Source organism: Corvus moneduloides, chromosome 10, assembly GCF_009650955.1.
Source record: "Corvus moneduloides isolate bCorMon1 chromosome 10, bCorMon1.pri, whole genome shotgun sequence".
NCBI classification, from domain to species: Eukaryota; Metazoa; Chordata; class Aves; order Passeriformes; family Corvidae; genus Corvus; species Corvus moneduloides.
This window is the reverse complement of record NC_045485.1, coordinates 23945405-23968024: the sequence shown is the minus strand read 5'-3', so window position 1 is coordinate 23968024 and position 22620 is coordinate 23945405. Positions and strand designations below refer to the sequence as shown.

The following is a 22620-nucleotide window of genomic DNA, read 5'->3' as shown; positions in this document are numbered from 1 at the left end:
CATCTCTGGAATACAGATGACAGAGAAGCCACCATTGCCAACATCTCCCAAACTCACAAGGGTCAGAGGCACATTCTCATGTAGGAGATGAGAGAGATACCTTCACCCTCATGACAGATGGTTGACTGCTAGCTGTAGATACATCCAACACCTGCCAAGCTGAGGGACCAGCTTGTGTCCCAAGGGGGTAAAGAAAAAAAGAATAACTGGGGAGGGAGAGCAGGGGTTGTCGTTCAGCCTTGGAGCAAAGCCTAGAAGAAGCACCACTTGCGTCTTTGGCCCCCACACCCTTCCCCTGCTCTAGTCACTAGAGAGTACTTCTTCCCTTCCCTTTTATCAGTCAGGCTCACAGATTGAATGTTATCAATTGACAGCTTTAAAGCTAAGGAATTGTATAAATTAAATACAGTCCGCAGCAAATATACTGAGGAGCTAGAATTTATATACACACTAGATATGGGAGCTCTTAGTTATTACCCACTTAAGGCTATGGCACTGATGAATGGTAAGGCCACCCCATCCCTGAAGGCACTTTTCATTACCCACAGTACAGGAATATTGAGAGAGTGTGTGTATGTATCCAGCATGACTGCTCATTTCCATAGTTCTCCATCAGGTTTGCATTCAGTTTATAAAATAAAAAATTACTCCAGGGACACATTTCACTCATTCCAGAACCCTTCCTCTCTCTCTCTCTCTCTCTCTCCCAGGCCATATCCTGGCTGCCTCTCTCCTTCTCCTAGACCCGATACTGTAACAATGCCTTTAAATCTGATGGTGCTTATTAAATGAAACAACTTAATTACTATCAGTATATAATGTTGTGTACTTCAGCCTCAACCGAGGCATCTGATCTCATTCTGCTCCTGACCTTTAATGGCCATCAAATCAAAGTAATTTTGGTCAGCTCAGTACAGCTCTGACACATGCCCAGGTCAGGAAGATGAAGGGACACTAATCTACCATGTTACCCTGCCCATTGTTTAATACCTTTTTCAATAGAATCTAATAACTGGAGAAATGCCAGTTTTCTGTCTAGTTTGGGTTAAAACCTCTTTCGCTGAAAATAAATAATTATGGAACATTCTGAATAGCCCAGGGTTTACATAATTGGTGCCTCTTAGACAGAGCAATATACTTGCCTTTGAAGTTTGCAAGGAGAGGAATTTAGGAATTCAAATCAGCGGCAGCGCTCCTGAGTGCGCTGTGCTCTCCATCTTGGAGGGACCAGCGCCAAAGCAGGCTTAATTAAGGGAAGTGAAAACCACTTTCGATTCACCAAGGTAACACAACAAGTGCATTGCTTCCCCTGAATTGTGGGGAAAATAGCAGGAATGCTTCCACTCAACGACAGCTATTCTGCAGGCTGGGACTCGAGTCCTTTGGAGGGGAGGGGGGAAAAAAAGAAACCTGTCATAAAATAACCAGTACCCCATGCATAAAGACAACAGGAGTGTTTAGGTTCAAGCATTACTATTTATACATATTGTTTCCCTAGTGCTAAACAAAACAGGTTTTCCCATGCCAAAGCAAGGGATGCTGCCAGGAGAACTAGACACCCTGTCTGGATCGGACAAATAGCTTGACCTATTGACAGGGCAGCTGGATGCAGCAATATTTTATAGTTTGCTAATGCACTTGCACTAGGCCACTCCCAAAGCAACCCACGCTCCAGCAAAAAAAAAATAAAAAAAACCCTAACAATCTAACTGCAGCATGAAAACGTCACATCAAAGCAGATACCAGCGACTTTCTGGCAAACCAGCCCTGGCTGCATCAAATGCAATAGCAGGAAACTGGGGAAGCATTTAAGGATTGCCAGGTTTCAAACCAGCCCTGCCTTTGCGTTGGTGAAAGAGGGAGACTACAAATCATATCTGCCCAGCTTTTGAAAACGCCAGTCACGGAAGCTGAGCAGAAAACACAGAAGGATGTTTTTGTTAATTACCTGTTTCTCCACTGCCCATTCTTTACCTGAAGCCATTAGTCATGTAACAGAGCGGGCAGGTAACAAAACCCAGCGACGGAGATTTATAGGGCATCTCTCAACCCCAGGGTCCCACAGCAGCTTACAGGGTTGGGATTACATCATGCCAGAGCTCTTCAAAGGCTGAGGGGCCAAAACCGCCCTTGGTGAAGCCTCCACCACCCCGCAGGTGCCGCTCCAGGTCAAAAAGAGCTTCGCAGAGCCACAGGGACAGACTCCGTCCCTCCCAGCCCCCGACCAAGGGGAGCAGAAGCAGGATGTGGCAGGCTCTGTACAGCTCAGCCTCTGCACTGTCCATGCGAAGGAAACAGGGAGGAATGCCATCAGCTCCGGGGGAGTTGTACGGGTGTAACTTAGAGCAGGGTTTGTAATCAATCCTCACCCAGACACTTACTTGAGAAGGAATTCAGGGTTTGGCTGTACGTACACCAGAATCACTTCACAACCACTGAATACATTTGTGATGTAATTGAATCCCTCAGTGATTTTTCTTAAAGACAAACCTTATCCATTTAGGGTTGATTCTGCATCATTAAAGTTAAAGGGAGTTTTGTCACTTACTTCAGTGACAGTGGGGCTGAGGAGGGATCGGGGCAGAGCAGATCACTCCACACAGTGTATCAGCTGCATCTCTGGCTGTCAACTTCTCCAAGAGTCAGGAAAGGAGTATTTTTCCATTGTTTTGGAGGAAAGTTTACTCTTAGAGGGCACAAACATGAAACTTGACCAGGAGTGTGTGGCCATACTTTGCCCTCATCCAGGCTGAAGTAAATCCCGAGGGAAGCTGCTGAAATCAGCAGGGAACCAGTCTCAGCCGGGGCAGTGGTCAGCTGGACATGGAGGGGTTTTAGCACTGCCATTATGTGCTTCCCCCACACTGGCTTTGCAAGAAAATAGTATCCTCTCTCCAGACACACAAAGCCGAAGCGCAAAATATCCTTTTGATTCAAAAGTAAGCACACAAAAGCATTTTTCCTCATGAACTGCCATGCAAACCTTTTCCCTTCTTCCCGCCAGCCGTTCTCTGCGTCTGATCCCACATCTGTTTGCCCTGAGTGGAAAACACTGGTGAGTTTAAATGGCATGAGTCAACTTCCATAACCAAGAAGGGCACAGCCTAGACCACCAAATCACAGCTTATGAGTCTTTCCTAGCATATTCTGAGATAAAAGATCTCAGTTTTATTCAAACAGAGCCAAACCCTGCTGATACCTAATTTTGCTTCTATTACCTCATTAATAACCTGCAGACATTTGCAGCTTACACTTCTTTATGTCTGCATTGTGGTTGTCATACCAAGGCACGAGGGCTATTTCTTGTTGTATTTGTTTTGGGTTTAATTCCCAGTTCTAGTCTACGCCTCTGCCACCTTTGCAGAGCTGGGCTCAATTAACCCTTTTATGTTCTCTTTGCAATGAGCTGCAGCAGTCGACAAGCTATACATGATCTTTTAACAGTATTAAAGTATTCATGTGAAAATATTCATTGACAGCTTTATGTAGCGTGGCAATCACTAAAAGTGGGATTTAAAGTACAAAAGTGGCATTTAGTAGTGGAGTGTAAGGGCATGTTCACGTGTCATTTAATTGCAAACATGTTTAAAATGTGTATTTTCAGCTAAAAACAAACCTATATGTTTAACAAATACTTTTCATATTGGTCAGACTGGCAAAACCAAAAACAAGTTAAAGTAATTTGACCGCATCAGGTAAACTCTTTAAAAAAGGGTTTTAAATGAGGGATAAAACTGTTTACAAGTTTTTAACTGTAAAATATTTCTTTTCTTCTTGTATCTTGCCAATATCAATAAAGAAACAACATGTATAAATATATATAAACAGACACTTGGCATAAGAACACAATTCATGAAATATGAGTAATAGAGCAGGAAAATTCAAAGTATATTTCTTTTTTTACTGTACTGAATGGACAGGTTACTGTAAAGAATACATTATGTGCAGATGGATGAAAATATAAAGTGCATGCAGGATATATAGGATGTGAACAGGGTGTTCATTTCCAGGTAGAAATGCAAACATTTTGGTTCATTTCAGATCTCACTTATACTGCACTACTTGGTGTCATTTCATTGACTCCCATGTATTTGGACTTGAGTCCAGCAAAGCACTTAAACACATGCTTAGCTTTAAGCGCACAATAGTCCCCTTGAAGTCAAATTAAGCACATATTTACGTGCTTTGCTGGATCAGGGCCATACTACAGATTTACACAGATGTAAGTGAGCTCAGATGAGCTCAAGCCACAATGTTTGTGTCCAGATTCAAATCCAATTGGCAAATGCTTTCAAAAGCCGGAGGTATTTGGATTAGGGGTTTTGGTCCAAGCCAATCTGTAACTTCAGTACCTGAACCCGCATTTCTTGTGCGCCCAAGACTCCCATCGGCATTAGTGGGAGCTTTGGAGGCACAAGAAGTACAAGAGCAAGACCTCTGGGACTAAAGAGCCAATTTACTTAAACCCAAATTATAACATTTTTTAACCTTTAGATTAAACCAAACTCCCACCAGAGTTCAGCCCTCGCTCCATTACATTTCTCACCCAGAATCTGGATTTTTTGTTTATCGTATTACTATTGCTTTTGGCCAGCATTCAGTTTATTATATAACATTAACCTAGGAAAAACTAATGGGCACCATCAAATAGCTGTTAACATAAAGCACTTACAAACAAGTGCCATTAGTGGACCAGCAGACAGCACAGGAACTCATTTATGTTACGTCTGTTAACGCTGGATAAACACGGATTTACAATTTTTAAATGGCAAATGATGCCTCATTCTGGTCGGAAATCAACTGACAGGTTTCTCAGAGACTTCACAGGTCCAGCAATCAGGTGCCACACACTGAACCCCCAGTTGGGGTACACCAGCCAAGAGGTGCTGGAGCACACGCCGACACGCATTTTCACCCACATGCGCCCACCTGCCTCCAACATCACCAGATTTTTCACCTGGGGCATCAGACAAGCAAGGCCCTTTCTATATGGAAAAAGAAAAATCTTCAAAGCATCAGGAACAGAGGTTATCACCTCCCACTCTGCACGGATCAACAGGTTCCTGCTTCTGGTATTGCTCAGAGCAGAGGTGGCTGCTGGCTTTGGGAAGCTTGTGGTTCCCATAAATGTGGGAAACACTAGCAAAAACACGGGAAATCCCCTCAGCCCAGCACTGAGGGCAGCACAAGAAGCTGGAGAGCCCTTTCAGCAATTCCTACCCTCTCCAGAGAATGCTCCTCATCAGCAACAGCCTCCAACATCCACCTCACCCTTGCTGTGGTCAGCAAAGCCTCTGTGGGACAGCTCTGCTGGTTTTATCAGATGCTCTTATAGGATTAGCACACCTTTTCTTGATTATTAACCAAAACCAGAGCGAGGTGGTACTATTCAATCACCTCCATTGCTGCAAATACAACAGGCAAAGCTCTCACAGCACATTGTGAATGTTCAGGAGAAAGGCAGGCCCTGAGCACCCTTAAAACCATCTCCACTCTCACACACGACTGACCAGGGCAGCAGGGAACTAAAGAAACTCACCAGATTCTGCTGCTGCCTGATGGTCATCCAAACCTGCAGCCAGAAATTAATTAATTTTTCCCTTTTCTATAAATATTTCTATACATCAAGGAAAGTACAAAGAACATGGCAGAACCACAGGGCTGGAAGGAGACACAGCAGAAGCGCACTAAAGGCTGCAACACAAAGTGAAACTAGATGTGGCATCCAACATCTATTCCCATAACATTTTAGCTGTGGATGGGGAGACCGTGCTGGGAACAGAGTGCTTTGTCGTTCCCCCGAGCTAATCTCCAACATGATCTGAAATCACACAGGGGAGGAAAAAAAACCTCTTCCTCCTATTGCTTTGGGATTTTGTAACCAACACTGGGGAAAAAAAAAAAAAAATCAGTGCCAGTAGACACAATACTAAACAAGCGCAAACTTTGCAGAAAAAAAAAAAAGAAGAAAAGTAGGTATTTCTCAAGGAAACATCAAACCATTTCTTGTAGCCTCTGCCCAAAATACAGGAGAAATAACATTTGGTTGGCACCAGGTCTAGGGTGACACCTTGAGACTCCTGTTATAGCATGTACTTACACTCAGGAGATGGAAACACCCTCAATTTTTGAACGCAGGCAGCAAAAAAAGCAGCAGCACACTTTGCCAAAGCCCAAAATCACCCCCTGGCCCAAACCCACCACTGAATGAGCAGTACCTGAGATCATGACTCCACACACAGCTTCACCTGGAGCAGGGTGAAAAACACCCTGAACATGAAAAACACATGAAAAACATGGTGTCCTACAGGACAAACAGCAAACTATTTGAAAGAGAGAAACCTGCCTTCTGTCCAGCACAGAGCCAACTTTCCTACTCCTTAATTAACTTGCAAACAAGTGTAAAATAGAGAGCCCAATTTCACCTGGCACAGCTGAGCAGGTCCCTGCACAGCTGCATGGAGATGAAGCTCAGGAGATGCAGAATCACCCTCAAAATCTTTCTTTTCTCTTTGTACTGAATGACCTTCACTCCTGTATCTCCCACCAGCCCCGTGTCTCATCCCCTCTCAGGCCATCTGACACAGTGAACACACCTGTGAGCTTCTGAAAATCTGAGAATCCTGATGCAATCACAGAATGAAATCAGCTGGACAGCCTGGGTACTTGAAAGGCTGTAGAGGACAACATTGGCAGGGCACAGTCCCAGTTCGTTAGTACATAATTACAAAAGCAGATGTCCTGCTCTTCTATATTGCTTTTTGCTGTTTTTTTTCTTGCAGAAAATTATACCTTAGTTAACTGCCTTTCTTCACTCAAACATTCAGGAAGCCAGTAATGATATAACTCTAGTCTAAAATTTACTTTTCCTCAGGTGGTGTTGCACATCTCAACAGAGTTTTTTAAAGATATTATATATTTTTTTAATAATCACCAAGATCAGCGTAGCTCTAATACTGGAGAAATATCCTAAAAACTGATATAGCACCGAGGGCTACAAAACACAAGAGTGACTGATGTGTAGTCCTGATAATTCTGTATATCAGGAAGTGGAATGAGAGATGGATAGATAACATAATATTGTTATATAGCCACAAAAACAAGCCCATAAAGATATTCCCAGAAATTAAAGCCCAGGCTGTCTCACCATGATTCTTTGCTGTGAAATAAATGATACCTCTGGAAGAATGCAAACCCCAAGGACACACTGGAGTACAAAATGGAGAGAAAAACCCTTATTTTAGAGAACTGAAACTATTTTCCACTTCTAAGTGTTAGAGACTAAATACCTTGACAGAGTGAAGATTGCCCTGTATCTGCTTTCTCCGCCTCTGGATGGATCCCAGGAGGAACAGCCAGCACTGAGTCCATCCCCTGCCAAAGTAGGCTCTACTGTCACACCAGTTTTACACCAGTTTAGTTCCTGTGCTCTGGGACTGCTTCTTCAACATTCTAGGAGGAAAAACCCCCTCGAGCCAGTGCTGTCTGTGGGGCTCCTGCAGCTCACAGAAGCTACAGGCTGGGGAAAAGGTCTGTCTGCTCCCGCTTCTCTGATGGTCTAGGAAAAGGTATCTTGGAGAAGAAAGGGATAAGAAGCTCCAAGAACAAGAGAATTTGGCTGAAAACCCCACCAGTAAAACATACTTTCTCCTGCTAGCCTCCTGCAGAATATGTCTTCAAGCTATTGGCAGATTTGGACACACATAAAATATCTTTTGCTAAGACATTTTCACGTTAAGTTGATCCAGATAATTTCTGAAATTAAGTACCTTCTTCCAACTTAATGTGTATCAGCCATGTACTTCTATTAACTCAGTCCAGTGTCAAAACCTGCAGTAGAGGTTAATATTTGGACATAGCTGTTTTTCTAGCTATTCATATCACTTTTATTTCCTTTCCTTTTTTGTTCTTTCCTTAACCTCTTTTTTACTGCTGTTAAATTCCTTGCTTTCATTTTTGCAGGAGTTCAGCCTTCCAGCCCACTCTCCAATGCTGTTAGACATCAGCTCAGGCTCAGACTTATTACTTCTGATATGTCACTCCTCAGGCAGGGAGCCTAAAGCAACACTGCTCCCTCCAGCCCTCGCAGGCTTCAGCTGGATCTTCACCGACCCACAGAGCACAGCTATTTCTGCAGCAGGAGCACAGAGGGAATATGTGGACCTGAAGAGTAAGCCCAGCACCTTAATTTACACTGAGCCTCTGGAACGGGAGACTGAGCTGGAGGTCAAGATGCACTGAGGTGATTTAGCCATGTTAGATGGCTGAGATCATGTATAAATACATTTTTATATATTTATATATAACTGGTATAGCACTGGGGAAGGAGAGGAAGGCAGGAGAACAGCATATTCAGGGCCTATTTGAAAAGCACCAATCATCTCTTAAAACAGATGTCCTGAATTATTCCTGTGCAGAAAGGTGCCAGCAGAGCTGATTTGTTTGCCTCCTTCTGCTTGGAGGTCTGACAGCAATCCATCAGACACGTCCCATCCCCCAGACCTCTTCCCCCCACCATCCCTGCCTACTGTCTGGTCACTTCCACCTCATTTCCAGTTCTGCCTTTGCTGCTGACAGTGGGAGACAGCCCTTCTTTCTAGGAAGTTTGGCAGGATGAGTTTGATGGTTCCTGGCTGTTGTAAAGTGGGTAAAAAGACATCAGATGTTTTCTTTTTCTCTCCACTCTGTGGCACCAGGAAGTGCAGCATATAAAAAGGAAATACGGTCATTGGAATTAATATTCCTTTTTTTTCCCTCTAGTTTCTTCACCTTTTTTCATTTCCCATGGTGGTCTCTGCATTCTCTTGTCTCATTCATGCTACATAAATAGTACTGAGCCCTGATGAGGTCTAAATTCTGTTCAAAACCCCAGAAAGGGCTTTTAAGGTTATATCTGAGTCCTCAGACCAGTTAGAACTGGAAGAAGAAATGTCTGTGATTTAGTGTCTAACAAACAAACCACCAAGGTCAAGATGGCATCTTCTCCCATGTTGATGACCACTTCCCTCAACATTTGGAGCTGTTGCATGTATGAGCAGTACTCCCTTCAATGCCCAGCCATGTTTAATTTCCCCTCTAAAATGACTTCCCAAAGAGAAGTGGGTGTGAATTATTACATTGTAAAAAAAGGTTTTTAAAAGATGAGCCATGCCAAGTGTGAAACAGTTATTGTGTGAGGAGCAAACATAGTGGAGGCTTGTCTTGTGAATTCTGGACCTAGGTTTGCACACAGCCAAAAGGCTGAGGGACAAGTGATTTTAATAGCCTGGTTTAGAAAATGAGCCTGGAGATTGTGGTGATCACCTCACCTGTAAAAACCAGGTCTCTTAAATGTATTTCAAACCAGAAATGCTTCACTCTCCAAAAATAAATGTATGTTGCTCATCCCTGGACCTGGGTCAAACTATTCCTGTTTCTTTCAAGGATTATCCCTTCCAAGGGCTACCCAGCCATGCTGGCCTCAACCTTCAGCTTGCCACAGCAGAGCTGAGTGCTGTTGCCCTGTCCTGCCCAGTGGTCTGATCCAGAAGCCAGTCCAGGTCTGATTGATTTTGGGAATCTGGAGTGTATGGTACTGCTTCCCATGGCAGACCCAAACACTGTAGGACCTTGGCTCCTGACATTTCTCCCTATTTACAAAACGTTATATCTAAAACCATTACGCTGGTAACAAAATTGCAATCAGAAGCCCGGAAATTGCTAAATAAAGCCCATTTTACTGCTTAACTTCAAGGAAAACCATAAAATTATCAGTCCTCTCTTTCCTCGATATATTTTCCTCGCAGTTTGCGATGCTCCGTGGGGTATTTTGCTATGTGAACTCCGTGATGGTTTGGCTCCAAATTATCCGAACATAAAACTGAGCTTATGGAGCCTCACTCAGAGGTTGTGTGGACCCTTTTTATTGGCAGGGACTTAAAAAGAACCTTAATAAACCTTATAGGCTTGAGGGACTTCTTGGTTGCTGGCTCTTGCCAGCCACACTGCTCAGGTCCCTCTCACAGCGCCCGCGTGGAGAGCGGGCTGGAACCACAATCCAGGGATTTTATAGGGCTGGATTACCCGTCGGCGTTGCCTTCTTCCTTCCCTGAGAATCTCAGAGCTGTTTTCTTTGAAAGCAAGCAGGTGATGCTGCAAGGATACTCATTGCTTAATGCAGCTTGGTCACCCAAGAAGGTGGACACGGCCAAAAATAATAGGGTCGGCTAAAACAGAGCCGGGGGGCCAATTGCTTGTAGGGGGAAAGGGCTGATGTGATTAAAGCTGAAGCACGTTCACCCATGTGCAAGCCATGGAGTCCAGACTCTGTGGATTTTCCTTAAAGCATCCATTTCTCCTCAGGATTTTGTTACTGCCTCCAATGATGCTGTAATTGCACGTGTAGGGCAGCAGGCCCCACGTTTAATCTGCATTTCTCAGGGCCCAAGCTCTGTGCAGGCTGCCCATGTTTGCACAGAGCTCAGCACAACAGGCATCCAGTCCTGGCTGCATTCTGTGGTTGCTGTTTTAATTCAAGTCATAATAAATAATAATGGCAGGTTGGAAATAAATCTTCTGTGTTTGGTCCATGACTGATCCTTCAGCTTGGTGCTTGGTAGAAGCCCCAGCTGGGAAGGTTTGCTGCATCCCATCCTGGTTCTGACTCTGTACCACCCCTTCTGGCTCAGTCTCAGCTCAGTTTTCATTCAGGGCATTGGTACAATACAGATAATTTCACCTTTTCACTCATTCTGAGGCTGGTCACTGATATTAAAGATACTGCACTGATATTAAGACACTGATATTAAGACACTGCACAGGTTTATTCACTCAGATCTCTCTGATCTGCATCATCTGGGTGACCTAGTGCATAATTTCTTCATTTCTCAGTTACCTTGGCTTTATTGGGAAGCACAAACTCCTGGACAGTAATTATTCAGGCAGAGCACAGCTGCTTAATAGCATTTTCACAGGCAGCCAGTGACTACTGAAATCCTGCTTTCTATATGAACTGAAAGAATCAGGACAAATATCTCATGGTGTTTATATTTTACAATTAAGAAGTCTTCATTTTTGCTGTAAATCATCATTATCATGGCACAGTAACAATGAAACAGCAAAAGTATAAAGCAGTGCAGTTAGCTCAGATACAGCTGATATCTCTTTGCTTTTCAGTGTTGTATATTCTTAGACCAGTGCTCCATGCCAGTCCCTGGAGCCAAAAATACATCAAGAGACTAAAAAAAGTAAAAGAGACATCACTTCAAAATTATTTCAAACAACATATTTCCTTTTTTTTCTTTATACAGAGCCACAAAGAGAAAGGGAAAGATTAAAACTCACCAAAAGCATTGCTTAATTCCTCACCAAGGTGCAAGTAAATAAAACGTGCCACGGTAAGTTCAAATCACAAAGTTTTCAAGAGGGGAAGGTTAATCATTTCTGTCAAATGTTGGAAATGTTAAATGGTTTTTAAATCAAAAATATAGGCACCACCAGTGACTCAAGCTGTGCTCTAGACATGTTTGGGGTGATTTTTTTCCAGCAGTCAGTGCTTGTCTCTCACATACCTTCTGTTTGTCTGAGATGAAATCGGGAGGCAATAAATGGAGCACTTACTGGAGGCACCAGGTACTTTCAGCAACAGAGCTATTTGTTCAGAAAGTACAAATTCAGGCTGTCTGGAGAACCACAGTCCTTGGAATGGAGAACCAGGGGTGCTGGACCCCTCCCACATGCCCCAAGTGCCCACCGCAGCCCTCAGAGGTCCTCAGCCCATGGCAGAGATGGGGCACAGTGGGAAACGGGGATTCAGAGTCACCACAGTCCCCCCATCAGCAGCGTTCATATTTCATCCTAATGGCTGAAATGACTCTTAAATGAGGCCAGATTATAGGGCCAAGCTAATTCACTTAGACTGATGTAAATCCAGGTATCTGTTACAGCATCACATGTTGGGGCTCACCGCAGAGCAAAAGCTGCTGATAACCCCCCGCCCCCAAGGATGAAGGGAAGCAGATTCCTCCCAGGCAGACCCAGTCCAAGGCCCGTTGAAGTCGGTACAAGCTCCTTCAGCTCCAGTGGGTTTGGGATAAGGCCCGCAGTGAGCTCTGAGCCAGCTCTGCTGCCAAAACGCAAAATCCTTTTCCATTGGCTTTGCCAGTTTGGTGTTAATACATGTGTGAAGGAGCTTGGGGCAGGGGGGGAAGTTTTTGAGGGTTTGTTTTTTTTAAGCTGAGGAATGATTTCACCCCTGCCAGCATGTGGACTTTATGCAAAAGAACAGGAGAGGAGGCGGGAGATCTTTTTCCTGAAGCCATCAGCTCCGTGCTGCAGCACCCCAGCAGAGGGTGGGTATGTCCTTCACAGGGACCCCTGGGTGCCTAAGACTGGGTTAGTCCCCTCTCTCTGCTGCAGAAGGGCAAATCTGGAGTCATGGGTGGGCATCAGTACAGAACCCTGCTCACCACACCCAGATGAAACAAAAGGAGGCCTGATAAAACATGGGATGTGGGAAAAAAGTATCCCTCAGACACAGGTGAGCCTCCCATCCCAGTATAACAGGACCTGCTGCAAGCTGGTATCATTTCTGTCCCATTTTCCCTAATAAACAACACTGCCTGAAGCCATCCTCCAGCTTTCTCTGCCACTCAGCTCTTTCCTCACTGCCTAGTTTTACGTTGCACATGTCCCACACATGATGCTGTTGCCCCTTTGACTTTCCAGGGGAAGGGCTCTGCCTTCCTGTGGCTTTCAGAGCAAGTAGCCCGGCTGGTCTCGGAATTAGACTGGGGTTTTTCCAGGCTGTCTCAGTATAAACAGTTGCAGTAGGGCACATGTTATATGGTAAGATCATCCGAAACCAAACATTTTCCCACTGCACACAATAAACATCCATAATAAATTACATTATACAAAATATATTTATGGCTAATTTTTTAATTTAAACCACCTGGGAAATTTTTGTTAGGCTGGTTGATATGAAGGTCTCAGTATTCTGGTAATCTAATGATATCTAATAGACAAAATAGTATGATGTTACAGCAGTCTCAAAGCTTTCATTTTCTGTATCCCTCTCAGAGATCAAACTGGCAGAACTCATATTTTTTGAAATTTTATACATAATTGGTGATGCAATTGCCAAAAATAACCTATTCATAGAAGTCTTGCTCTTCTGGTTTCTAACTTACTGTAATCACGGAACAGAGCAGCACACTGCTTTGCAATGGAATATGGGTTTGGGTCAGGGAGCAAGGGCTACGATTGTGTGGCAGTTTCCATTCTGAGGATTATTTTACAGGCAATTTAAATTTAGTTTGGAGTTTAAACAGGGCTAAAATGTACTGCACCCATTCAGACATATAAGCAATTTTTCAGAAAAGAAATAAAGCTGTAACTTTGGTATATTTATTTTCTGAACCAAAATTTTGCTCCAGTGTAAGATTTTCTAAACAAAAGCTATTGGTGTCAAAGGAGACAAGAGTGCTTCTGTTGCATAAATTAAGCCCAGAACTGTAATCCTTCCACCATAAAACTCTCATGCTCATCGCAGATCAGTCAAGATTTCCAAAAAGACTCAAGATCATCACAGATCTCTGTCTAGTCAATACAAATCCCAGCTCAATCCGTGCTGTGGATCTGCAACGAGCGCTTGCGGCTTGGTAGTTGCTGGACTCATTTTAAAGTGCAGCCCATAGCTTTAGCTACTTCCTTGCCTCCTGTTGTTCCCGGGACTTGGAGGCCATATGGTACATTTCAGCCTTAACTCTGAATTTCCTTTATTCTGAGATCAAACTCTGACATTCCCTCAAGGTAGTGGGGGTTATGTCGTTGCGTATATCCCAGTTTAAAAGATAATGCTTCACTGAAACAGACCACAGCATTAAACCCTGAAATAAAACGAATTGTATTTCACTTCCCGACTCTTATGGCTGGATTAACTTACATTTCTTTCTCTTTGTTACATATTTAGCACCAAATACAATATTCATTGCAGGCTAGCTTCCCTCCTCCCACACGTATCCATGCCTGCCCTTTCTTCCAGCAGCACTGGAGAAGGCAATGCCTCGGCATAGCCTTGAAATGCAAACAAAAGGGAGGGAACATAAAGTCAATGAGTGATCAGGCAGGGCTCCTTATACTCTGAGAATTTTGATTTTTTTATTTAAAATGGCAATGCAAAGGGGCAGAGTCCTGGGGACAACAACATCCGCTTCTCCTTAGCTTCTCCATCCCGTTCCCTACCTGGCTCTTTCTCTGCCAGTAAACACCTCCCTCCAGCAACTCCTGCAGCAAAGGGGTCCTGGAGGTGCTTCCTGATGCTTACTGGTCTATATCATGATCTATACTGGTCTTGTCTGGCTGTTAAGAACTGCAGCAGTAACCTGTTGCACAGAAACACAGCAGGAACCCACTGGAAATCCATCACAGAGCAGTGATCAAAACACTGACCTCAGACCCCGCTCTCAGAATCCAAACCTCATCTCCTACACCCTATTCCTCCTTCCCAACTTTGAAAAACCCATCATTGCCTTTGCCCTCAGACCCAGGGAAAGGGCACTCTTTAGGGCACCTGTGATCCAGGTAAGCAGTGCTAAGGATGGAAAACACTTCGAGCCAGACATTGGTTCTGTGTGGTCAGAGCTGAACCTGGGTTTTTTAATGACCATTTCATTTTTAAGTGCATTCTGTGATCCTAGCCTTGAGCTTATGCCTCCATATGAAACTGCACTGCTTTAACTGGGTGCATAGATTATAGAACCAGGAAGAGTGGTCTGGTCTGCTCCCCCTGTATAACACAGGCTACAGGAATTCCCTAAATTAATTCCTGTTTGGATTAGCTCATATCTTTTTAGAAAAACAGCCAACCTTAATTAAGACAAAGGAATTCCACTGATAGTAAAACCCACCCAGCTCTCAGTAAATAGTTTTACTGGTTAAATACCTTCACTACTTAAAATATGAACTGCATTTCTAATCTGCATTTGTCCAGTTCTACCTCTGTCTACTGAATAACATGACACTTGCATCTGCTAGTTTGAAAACCATGTGGGATTAAACCTCTTTCTGCTCTTCATAAGCATAACTAAACTGAAATGATGTAAAACTGATTGTATTAAATTACAGCAAAAGAACACCGACTTGCTCCAAAAATGACAGCAAACCTAGTTAAATTTTAAATAAACAAATATTATGAATTCTTAGTTGGAAACCTAAGTGTCTGAACAAGCCCTTCCAAAGTACATATGTTTAAAAAGTGGTTTACTGCAAAGCAAGGCAATTCTGTGGACAAGGTTTCATTAGCTGAGATTTATAAAACTCCATCTGCTTCCCCACTGCCCTTTCCGCATCTACCCTGGTCTGGAGCAACCACCAACACTTTCTTTCTTCCACCACATACCTGTCCTGGCAGAAAATTCATCCCACTTTCTTCTTCAGAGAAGAAAGAAGAGAGCTTTATCAGGGAGCTGTGCTCCCCAGGACAGGCAGAAATACCTTCTCTGTCCAGCCACCTTTACTTCCATGGGAAGGCAATAAAGATTTTACAATGGATACTCCCTCCACGGAAGCACACAATTAGTGCACTTGGGAAGCATCCCAGGGAACAACACCCAGGCTGCTGCACATCAACACTGTGTTCCCTACATGCATCCAGAATGTTTCAGAGCCTTTGTGGGTGTACAGGTATTGGTGTCAGGACTAGAAGCACCCCAGGAGCCTGTGCATACCACAATTCTCTCTAAACTACACACTGTACATATATTAATCACAATTAAAAGTATCAAATGGATTTACCTGCACACGCAGACACAGGTATTATACACATAGATAAATATATCTCCGCAGCATAACCTGAAAAGTATGTTCTGAACACACATGTATGCACACATCTCCACGAGCACAGCCACATCCACACTTAAATAAGTAGGTGAATAGGTGAATATGAACACTAATAGCCATTTATAGCAAACAACAATGAAAGCTGTCCCTGGAGCCCGCCTAGGGTACGGCAGCCAAAATGATTGAGTATGTACAGGGCACTGCTGCAGCAATGGCACTCACTTGGGCCTCCTTTTAGAAATGATTAATATTTAACTGACTTGGTGAACCTGGCTTTGGTTTTAATTATGATTAGATAACAGGGTGCACAGAGCTGTCCCACTAAGGACGTCGTGGGATGTCCGAGCAGCTGTCAATCGTGCTTTGTGAGAAGACAGACAGAAAGTGAGAAGGGGAGAGAGGGAGAGATAGGAGACAGTGAAAAACAAAAAAAAACCCCAAAAGTACTCAGCTCTGTTTATGTTTGTTTGGAAAGAAAAGGGGGAAAAGCAGCCCGAGAGGCCGGTGTAATAAGACGCTGTAGCTTTCATGAAAGAGGTGAAATAATTTTAAACACAGACACACAATGAGTTTATTTATTTAGAAAGTTGTTAAATAGAGTCTGGGAATTCAAATATTCAATGTTGACATTGTACAGAGCTGGCGGGGAGCCAGCTCCAGCTCTCCAGAGGGACCCAATGGCCACGGCGCCCAGGCCCTCGCCCCTCCCAGCCCACTAACTAGGTAAAAGCCATTAGTTATACCCACAAGCAATATCTGAATCCGAGTCAAATAATGTTGCCTCAGCCAGCCAACTTCAAAGGCGTGTAAGTATGTTTGGCTTTTTAGTGCTGGAACTGCAGCAATATGTCACACTTTTGAAAGAGTTTTGTAAACAGTTCCTTCCCTTTTGTAGAAACATTTCTTAAGTTTCTTGTACCCCATGTAAACAGCGTTAATTAACAAGGGTTACATTTTTCATTTACAAGCAGGGCTGTATTAATAACGAGCTCGCCTTTCCGACCGTCCCTTTTCCTTTGTGTCCTTTCTCTGCCCGGCACCGCCGCCGGCCCGGTGTGGCCGGGGAGCAGCCAGGAGGCACCACAGAGCTCAGCCCTGGGCTCAGCTCCGGGCTGCATCGCCTACCACGGCACCACATAGCTGCTCCTGAATTCAGGGGTGGCTGTTGGCCCTGAGTAAGAGAGAAGGATAGAAAGTGGGGAGAGGGAGGAAAGGGGAAGAGGGAAAAAAAGGAGGAGGAAAAGAGAAAAAAGAGAAGAGAGTAGAGAAGAGAGAAGAGAAGAGAAGAGAAGAGAAGAGAAGAGAAAAGAAAAGAAAAGAAAAGAAAAGAAAAGAAAAGAAAAGAAAAGAAAAGAAAAGAAAAGAAAAGAAAAGAAAAGAAAAGAAAAGAAAAGAAAAAAAAAAAGAAAAAAAGAAAAAAGAAAGTAAGAGAGAGAAGACGTGGAGAGAGTGAAGGAAGGGCAGAAAGAGGGAGCGAAAGCCACACGCGCGCTCTCCGCCCCGAAAAGGGTTAATGAAGCGCCTGGTGAAAATGTGCCCGGCATATAATGGGATTGTCTGGCCCGTCCCCGCAGCCCCCCGTGCCCGCGCCCGCCGCGCAGGAGCTGCCCGGGGACAGCGCCGCGCCGGGGATGCCGCCGGGCCGGGCCGGGCCGGGCTGTGCCGAACCGGGCCGAGCCCGGTGCCGGGGCGGTGCCGGCCGGCGGCAGCAGCGGCGGCGGGGCCGGGCCGGGCCGGGCGGGGCGGGGTGCGAGGGACCGAGGGACAGAGGAACAAGGGACCGAGGGACCGAGGGACCGCCGGCCTCCCGCGCTGCCGCCCCCGCGCCGGGCCCGGGGCATCGGCACCCGGTGCCCGCGGCGATGCAGGGGCCCGGAGGAGAAGGCGATGGTAAAGCGATGGCAAATAAACAGACTCGCCGAGAGGGCCGGCAGGCGGGCCACGGCAAACATCTCCCTGCTCGAAAACAAATTCCCGGACAGTCTTAAACAGGCAAATAAACTTGCCGGCTCTGTTTTTCAATCAAGCCTTTTAAGTACTAGACTGAGGCAAATTACAGGCGCAGGAAAACCTGCTGAAACTTAGGAAAGTGCTATTTTACTATCTCAGATGGTTAGAGGGATCTGGATCTACCTTGACTGCACTAAATTGCCTGTAAAAAAGTGGTGATAAAGTGTAAAAGTAACAAGTGCCTCCTTATTCACGTGTGTTCCCCTAATCTGATCACCTTCTGTCTCTTTATGAGGCTACTGGGTGGCTGGGGCTACCCCGGGCCGGCTGCAGGGCTGCGGCGGCCCGTGCTGGGGCGGGGGTTATTCGGGGATACGGTTTCACCAGGCGGGCACAAACCCACCCGAGTGGAAAAGCAGCTGCCCCGGGGGCCGGGGCCTGTCCTGGCTTCTTGCGGAGCGGGGATGCCCGCGCAGGTGCAGCGCGGTTGAGGGCGGCCGGGCCCGCACCCCCCGGGCCCGCAGCCCGCACCCCGCACCGCTCCCCGCACCCCGATCCTCACCGCCCCGCTCCCGAAAGCGTGGCGGGCAGACCGACTCCAGCGTGTGTTTTCCCTTATTTTTACAGCTGGACATTTAAAAAATTCACTGGCTATTCCCCGCGTGGCTCTTTTTGTTTCTTCTGAATTATTTTTCTATTTTTTTTTTTAAGGGGGGGCAAAGGCTCAAAATTATTTTTCAGCAATTTTACACTGAGGTCAAGAAAATACCCTTCAGGTATTCTCCCTTAATTAAGAGGGAAAAGCTTGCCTGGGTATTGGCGACAGTCACGAAATCGGGGCGATTTTTTGTTTCACGCTTAAAGCAGTAAAAGTGAAATAATACAAGAAGTGCGCTTTAACCCGATCTGTACCTTTTTCCACGTAAAAGGGTGAAGGCTACAAAATATTTTCTATTCCTAACTCAGACAGAAAGAACTGAAAAGCTAAAACCTTTTTTTCTCGAACGATTAAATTAAAGGGGTCGCCTCCAACCCTCCTTCCACTTGCCATGAAACTGAGACGCTCTTCGGGGGGGAAAGAAGCAGTTTTTCGGAACACAAAAAAGAAATAAATCCCGGCTTTTTAAATATGATTTCCTTTATGAGTCGATTGTAACCGAAGGATTATTTAATGCAACACATCTGTCTAGGAGGGGAAAGTGCTGCTGCTGCTGCTGCTGCTGCTGCTGCTGCTGCTGTTGCTGCTGCGAAAGCCAAGACGCGCAAAGTTTGCAGTCGATCGGATCTCGCCCGCGGAGCTGGAGCCGGAGCAGGAGCAGCAGCAGGAGCCCTGCATCGCTGCGCAGCGAGTAAAGCAAGGGAGAGGCGAGGAAACCTGACGGATTTTGTCGGGGATGGGAGATTTCTTTTCCCATAATTAGCTCCAAAGCAGGGATGGCAACCTTGAGATTTAACAATATATTTGTTTTTAAATTGAGGGCGCTGGATTATCCACTTTAAGATCACCTAATCAAACACAGGTTGCTGCTGTTGTTCAGGTTCACAGAAAAGCTGATGATGATCCAGAGACATCTTTCACTTCCCCTTTTCCCCGCTTTTCTATTTTTTCCCCCTTCACAAATAAAGAGTAAATATGCATCTGCTTTTTACGTCACGCAACTTATGCAACATTTCATCTGACTTTTTTTCCCCTGCCCATTTTTTTTTTCACTCGGGAATGTGAGCTGCCATCGCCATGGATATCAAACGAAACTTGCCCAGATGTGTCAGAGAAAATAAAGACATCAGTTGCTTTAAAAATAGGACGCGAAAGCTGGCGAAGTTTTGTTGTTGAATCCCTCTTCTTAAACAAAAAATAATAATAATAATAATAATAATAATAATAATAATAATAAAAAGAGCCCCAACACTGCAGCAGTTAGAAGCAGAGATCCCTATCATAAAGGAGAAACAGATGGGGTGAGCGTAAGACAAATAATTAAGCAAGTCGGGCTTTGCGTGTGGACGGCCGAGCCCTCGCCTCGCGGAACACAGACCTTCGGGCGGCCAAACTGTATAAAAAAGTGCTGGAAAATCGCCTGAAATTACAACATTTACATCAACTTTTAGCGGGTGACTCCAGCGGGCTGGGAAGCGCTCCTCGCTGCCCGGCGGCCCCGCTGTCCCCCGCCGAACCGCGCGGGGCATCCCGGCCACGCGGGGCTTCTCCACGGCCCCGCCCGCCCCGCGCTGCCCCGCACGCCCCACGCGCGGTCCGGTTCGGCGCTGGGAGCCGCTTTTTGGCACAAGCCCGCGGGCGAGCGGGGCAGGGCCCGGGGGATCCCCGGTAGCTCCGCACCGGCTACCTGCGCCCGGGGCTCGCCGCCTCCCCCGCGGAGCCGCCGCTGCACCTCCGCGCACCCGCTCTCGCCGCCCCCCCCGCGGCCCCCGGCCCTGCGACAGCCCACAGCGCCCACTATAGGGCCCGGAGCCTCTCGCACCCCCCCCTTCCCCGACCCCCCCCCACTCCAGCCCCCGGCGGCGGCAGCAACTTCCAGCGCTCTCCACTGAACTTTTCCTCAACTCCTTCCCCACCTCCCGCCGGCCGCCCGCAGCCCCCGGCCCGGCTCCCGCCGCCGCACCCCCCCGCCCCGGTCCCCGCCGCCGCCCTCCGAGCCGGGCCGGGCCGGGCCGAGCCGAGCCGGGCCGGGCGGCTAGGAGGGGATGCTGCAGGTTGCCTGCGAGCTCCGCGCCGCACCAGACATGTCTATGCAACATGGCAGAGAGGGAGGGTGAAAAGCCAAGAGAAAGGGGTATTGCACCTACTTGCGGCCAGCTTCCTCGCCCTGCCCTTGGATCGCATGCTGCCAGTCCCGCGGCCGATGCTGGCGTGGGCTTGGGGTGGGGGGGGGCTCTTTTTTTTTTTTCCTCCCGGAGCTTTTCCTCCTTTTTCGCTCCCCTTCTCCCTCTCTCCTCTCCCTCTCCCGCACACACACTCTCCCTTTCTCTCAATCCCGGCTCGCTATCTCTCCAGCATTGTCAGTTTGGACACCTTCGCACATGCGCACGGGCGGCTCCCCCCCGCTCTTCAACATTTCAGCGCCGCCAAAAAAAAGTTTGCAGCGATCCATCACCGCCGGTGGGGACCCTGACAGCCGGCACCGGGGCCGGGACGGGCCGGGACGAGGCGCGCAGCCGCCGCCGGGCTGCGCCACCGCGGCCGCGGGGCAGCCGCTCCACCGCCTGCGCCCCCGGGAGGGGTTACAGCGGGGGAGACCTGCGCTCCCGCGGGGCGAGGGCTGGGGGGGAGAAGTGACACCTTTCTTTTTCTGCCTTTTGTTTTGTTGTTTTTTTTTTTTTAATACTGTTCTGGAGTCTTTGCAACGTTTAAATAGTTTATTCTCACCCGGCAGCAATTACCGTAGATCTTTCTGCATATATAGGCAGAGAGATACAATTTGATTACATGTTTTATTATGTATGCGTACCATGAAATCGTACACTTTCCCGGCGCGCACACTTTTTCGCCACCTTGAACTCGGCTCAGCCACCACCAGTTGGGCAGAAAAAAAGCGTTTTAAAAACAGTAACACCGACCGCTCTAATCTGTTTTAATTACAGGGTTTGCCAATCAAAGAGGGAGCACGCAGAAATTGGGAACTCCTTTAGGGGATGGCTGTGTCCGAGGTATGAATCAATCCAAACTACGTATAGATTTTCCCCTGGTACAACCTCCTTGCATTAAACAGTTTTGTTCAATACCTTCCATGCGCTATTTATGTTCCCATTAATATCTGTTGCAAATCCTGCCAGACACCATAAAAGAAAATTACAATCTTTCAGACTCGGGGCTGCGCCAGTACATACACGCTGCTCAACTTTTTGTTTTAATAAAATCCTCACCATCGCCCCTTCCCCCTTCAATCCCACCCCTCACCCCCCGGCTGCCGGTGCTGCGGATCGGGACCGCCCGTGGAACTCCCCCCGCCCCCGCCCGGCCCGGCCCCCCCGCCCGGACCCTCCGCACCCCACTGGTGACAACCCCGCGCGTGGGGCGGGGGCACCGCGGATCCCAAGCTGCTGCCCCAAACGCCCGGCAGACGGGCGCAAGCACTTGAACCCGCTCTGTGCAGCCGTCCTTGATGCCAATCGTTCTTTTTAATCTGTAACTTGGATTTTTTTTTTTTTTTTTTTTTTTTTTTAGGGACACGCAGCTGCTCTCTGCCCACTCCATATCCCCCCCAGCAGCCGGGCAGGGGCGCGCCTAACGCCCCCCGAGTGGGAGGGGCAGGAGGGAAGGGAGCTGTGCGGGGCTCGGCCTCCCCTGACCGCCTGCAACCCTCGGGGTGCCCTGTCCGGGCTGTCCCGGGAGGAGCTGGGCCACTCTGTCCAGGCGGAGGCAGGGCCGGGACAGCCGGAGAGCGGCCACAGGCTGCGCAGGGGACGCACGGGGCCGGGCCGGGGGCCGGGGCTGCTCTGAGGGTCCTGGCACTGCCCGACCCCCGACCTCGCTCGCAAACAGCGCCTTTCCTTGTGGGGCTGCACCGAGGTGTCCCCAGATCACCCCACACACCCCCCTCGACCTGCGGCACCGGATCATTTGGGAGAAATGAACACGCCCGTGAACTTTTTACAAAACTCCCCCCGCCTCCCGCGACCCCGGGTTCAGCGGAGACCCCGGCAAAGCCGTCCGGGCAGAGATGCGCGTCCTTCCCCGTGCCCGGGGACCCGCTCGCATCCGGACGGCCGAGCCCCGTGCGGGGCCCGGAGCACAGATGCGGGTTTCCCGGGCGAGCAGCCCTGACCCCGGCCGTGCCCGCCTGTCACCGCCACCTGCCCGCCGTCCCAGCGGCCCCGGGAGCCCGGCAGGTG

At 47.3% G+C, this 22620-nt stretch overlaps 1 protein-coding gene across 7 annotated transcripts in view; it reads right to left on the bottom strand.

Moving 5' to 3' along the window:
• Window positions 1-20740, bottom strand: part of MECOM (MDS1 and EVI1 complex locus) — a 327506-nt gene extending 306766 nt beyond the window's left edge. For all 7 annotated transcript variants that reach the window (XM_032119852.1, XM_032119854.1, XM_032119857.1 and 4 more), the window contains exon 1: window positions 20575-20740. In XM_032119852.1, the coding sequence (XP_031975743.1) occupies window positions 20575-20611 (37 nt within the window). In that variant the 5' untranslated portion in view covers window positions 20612-20740. The remainder of the gene's footprint in view (window positions 1-20574) is intronic.
• Window positions 20741-22620: the final 1880 nt, after the last annotated feature.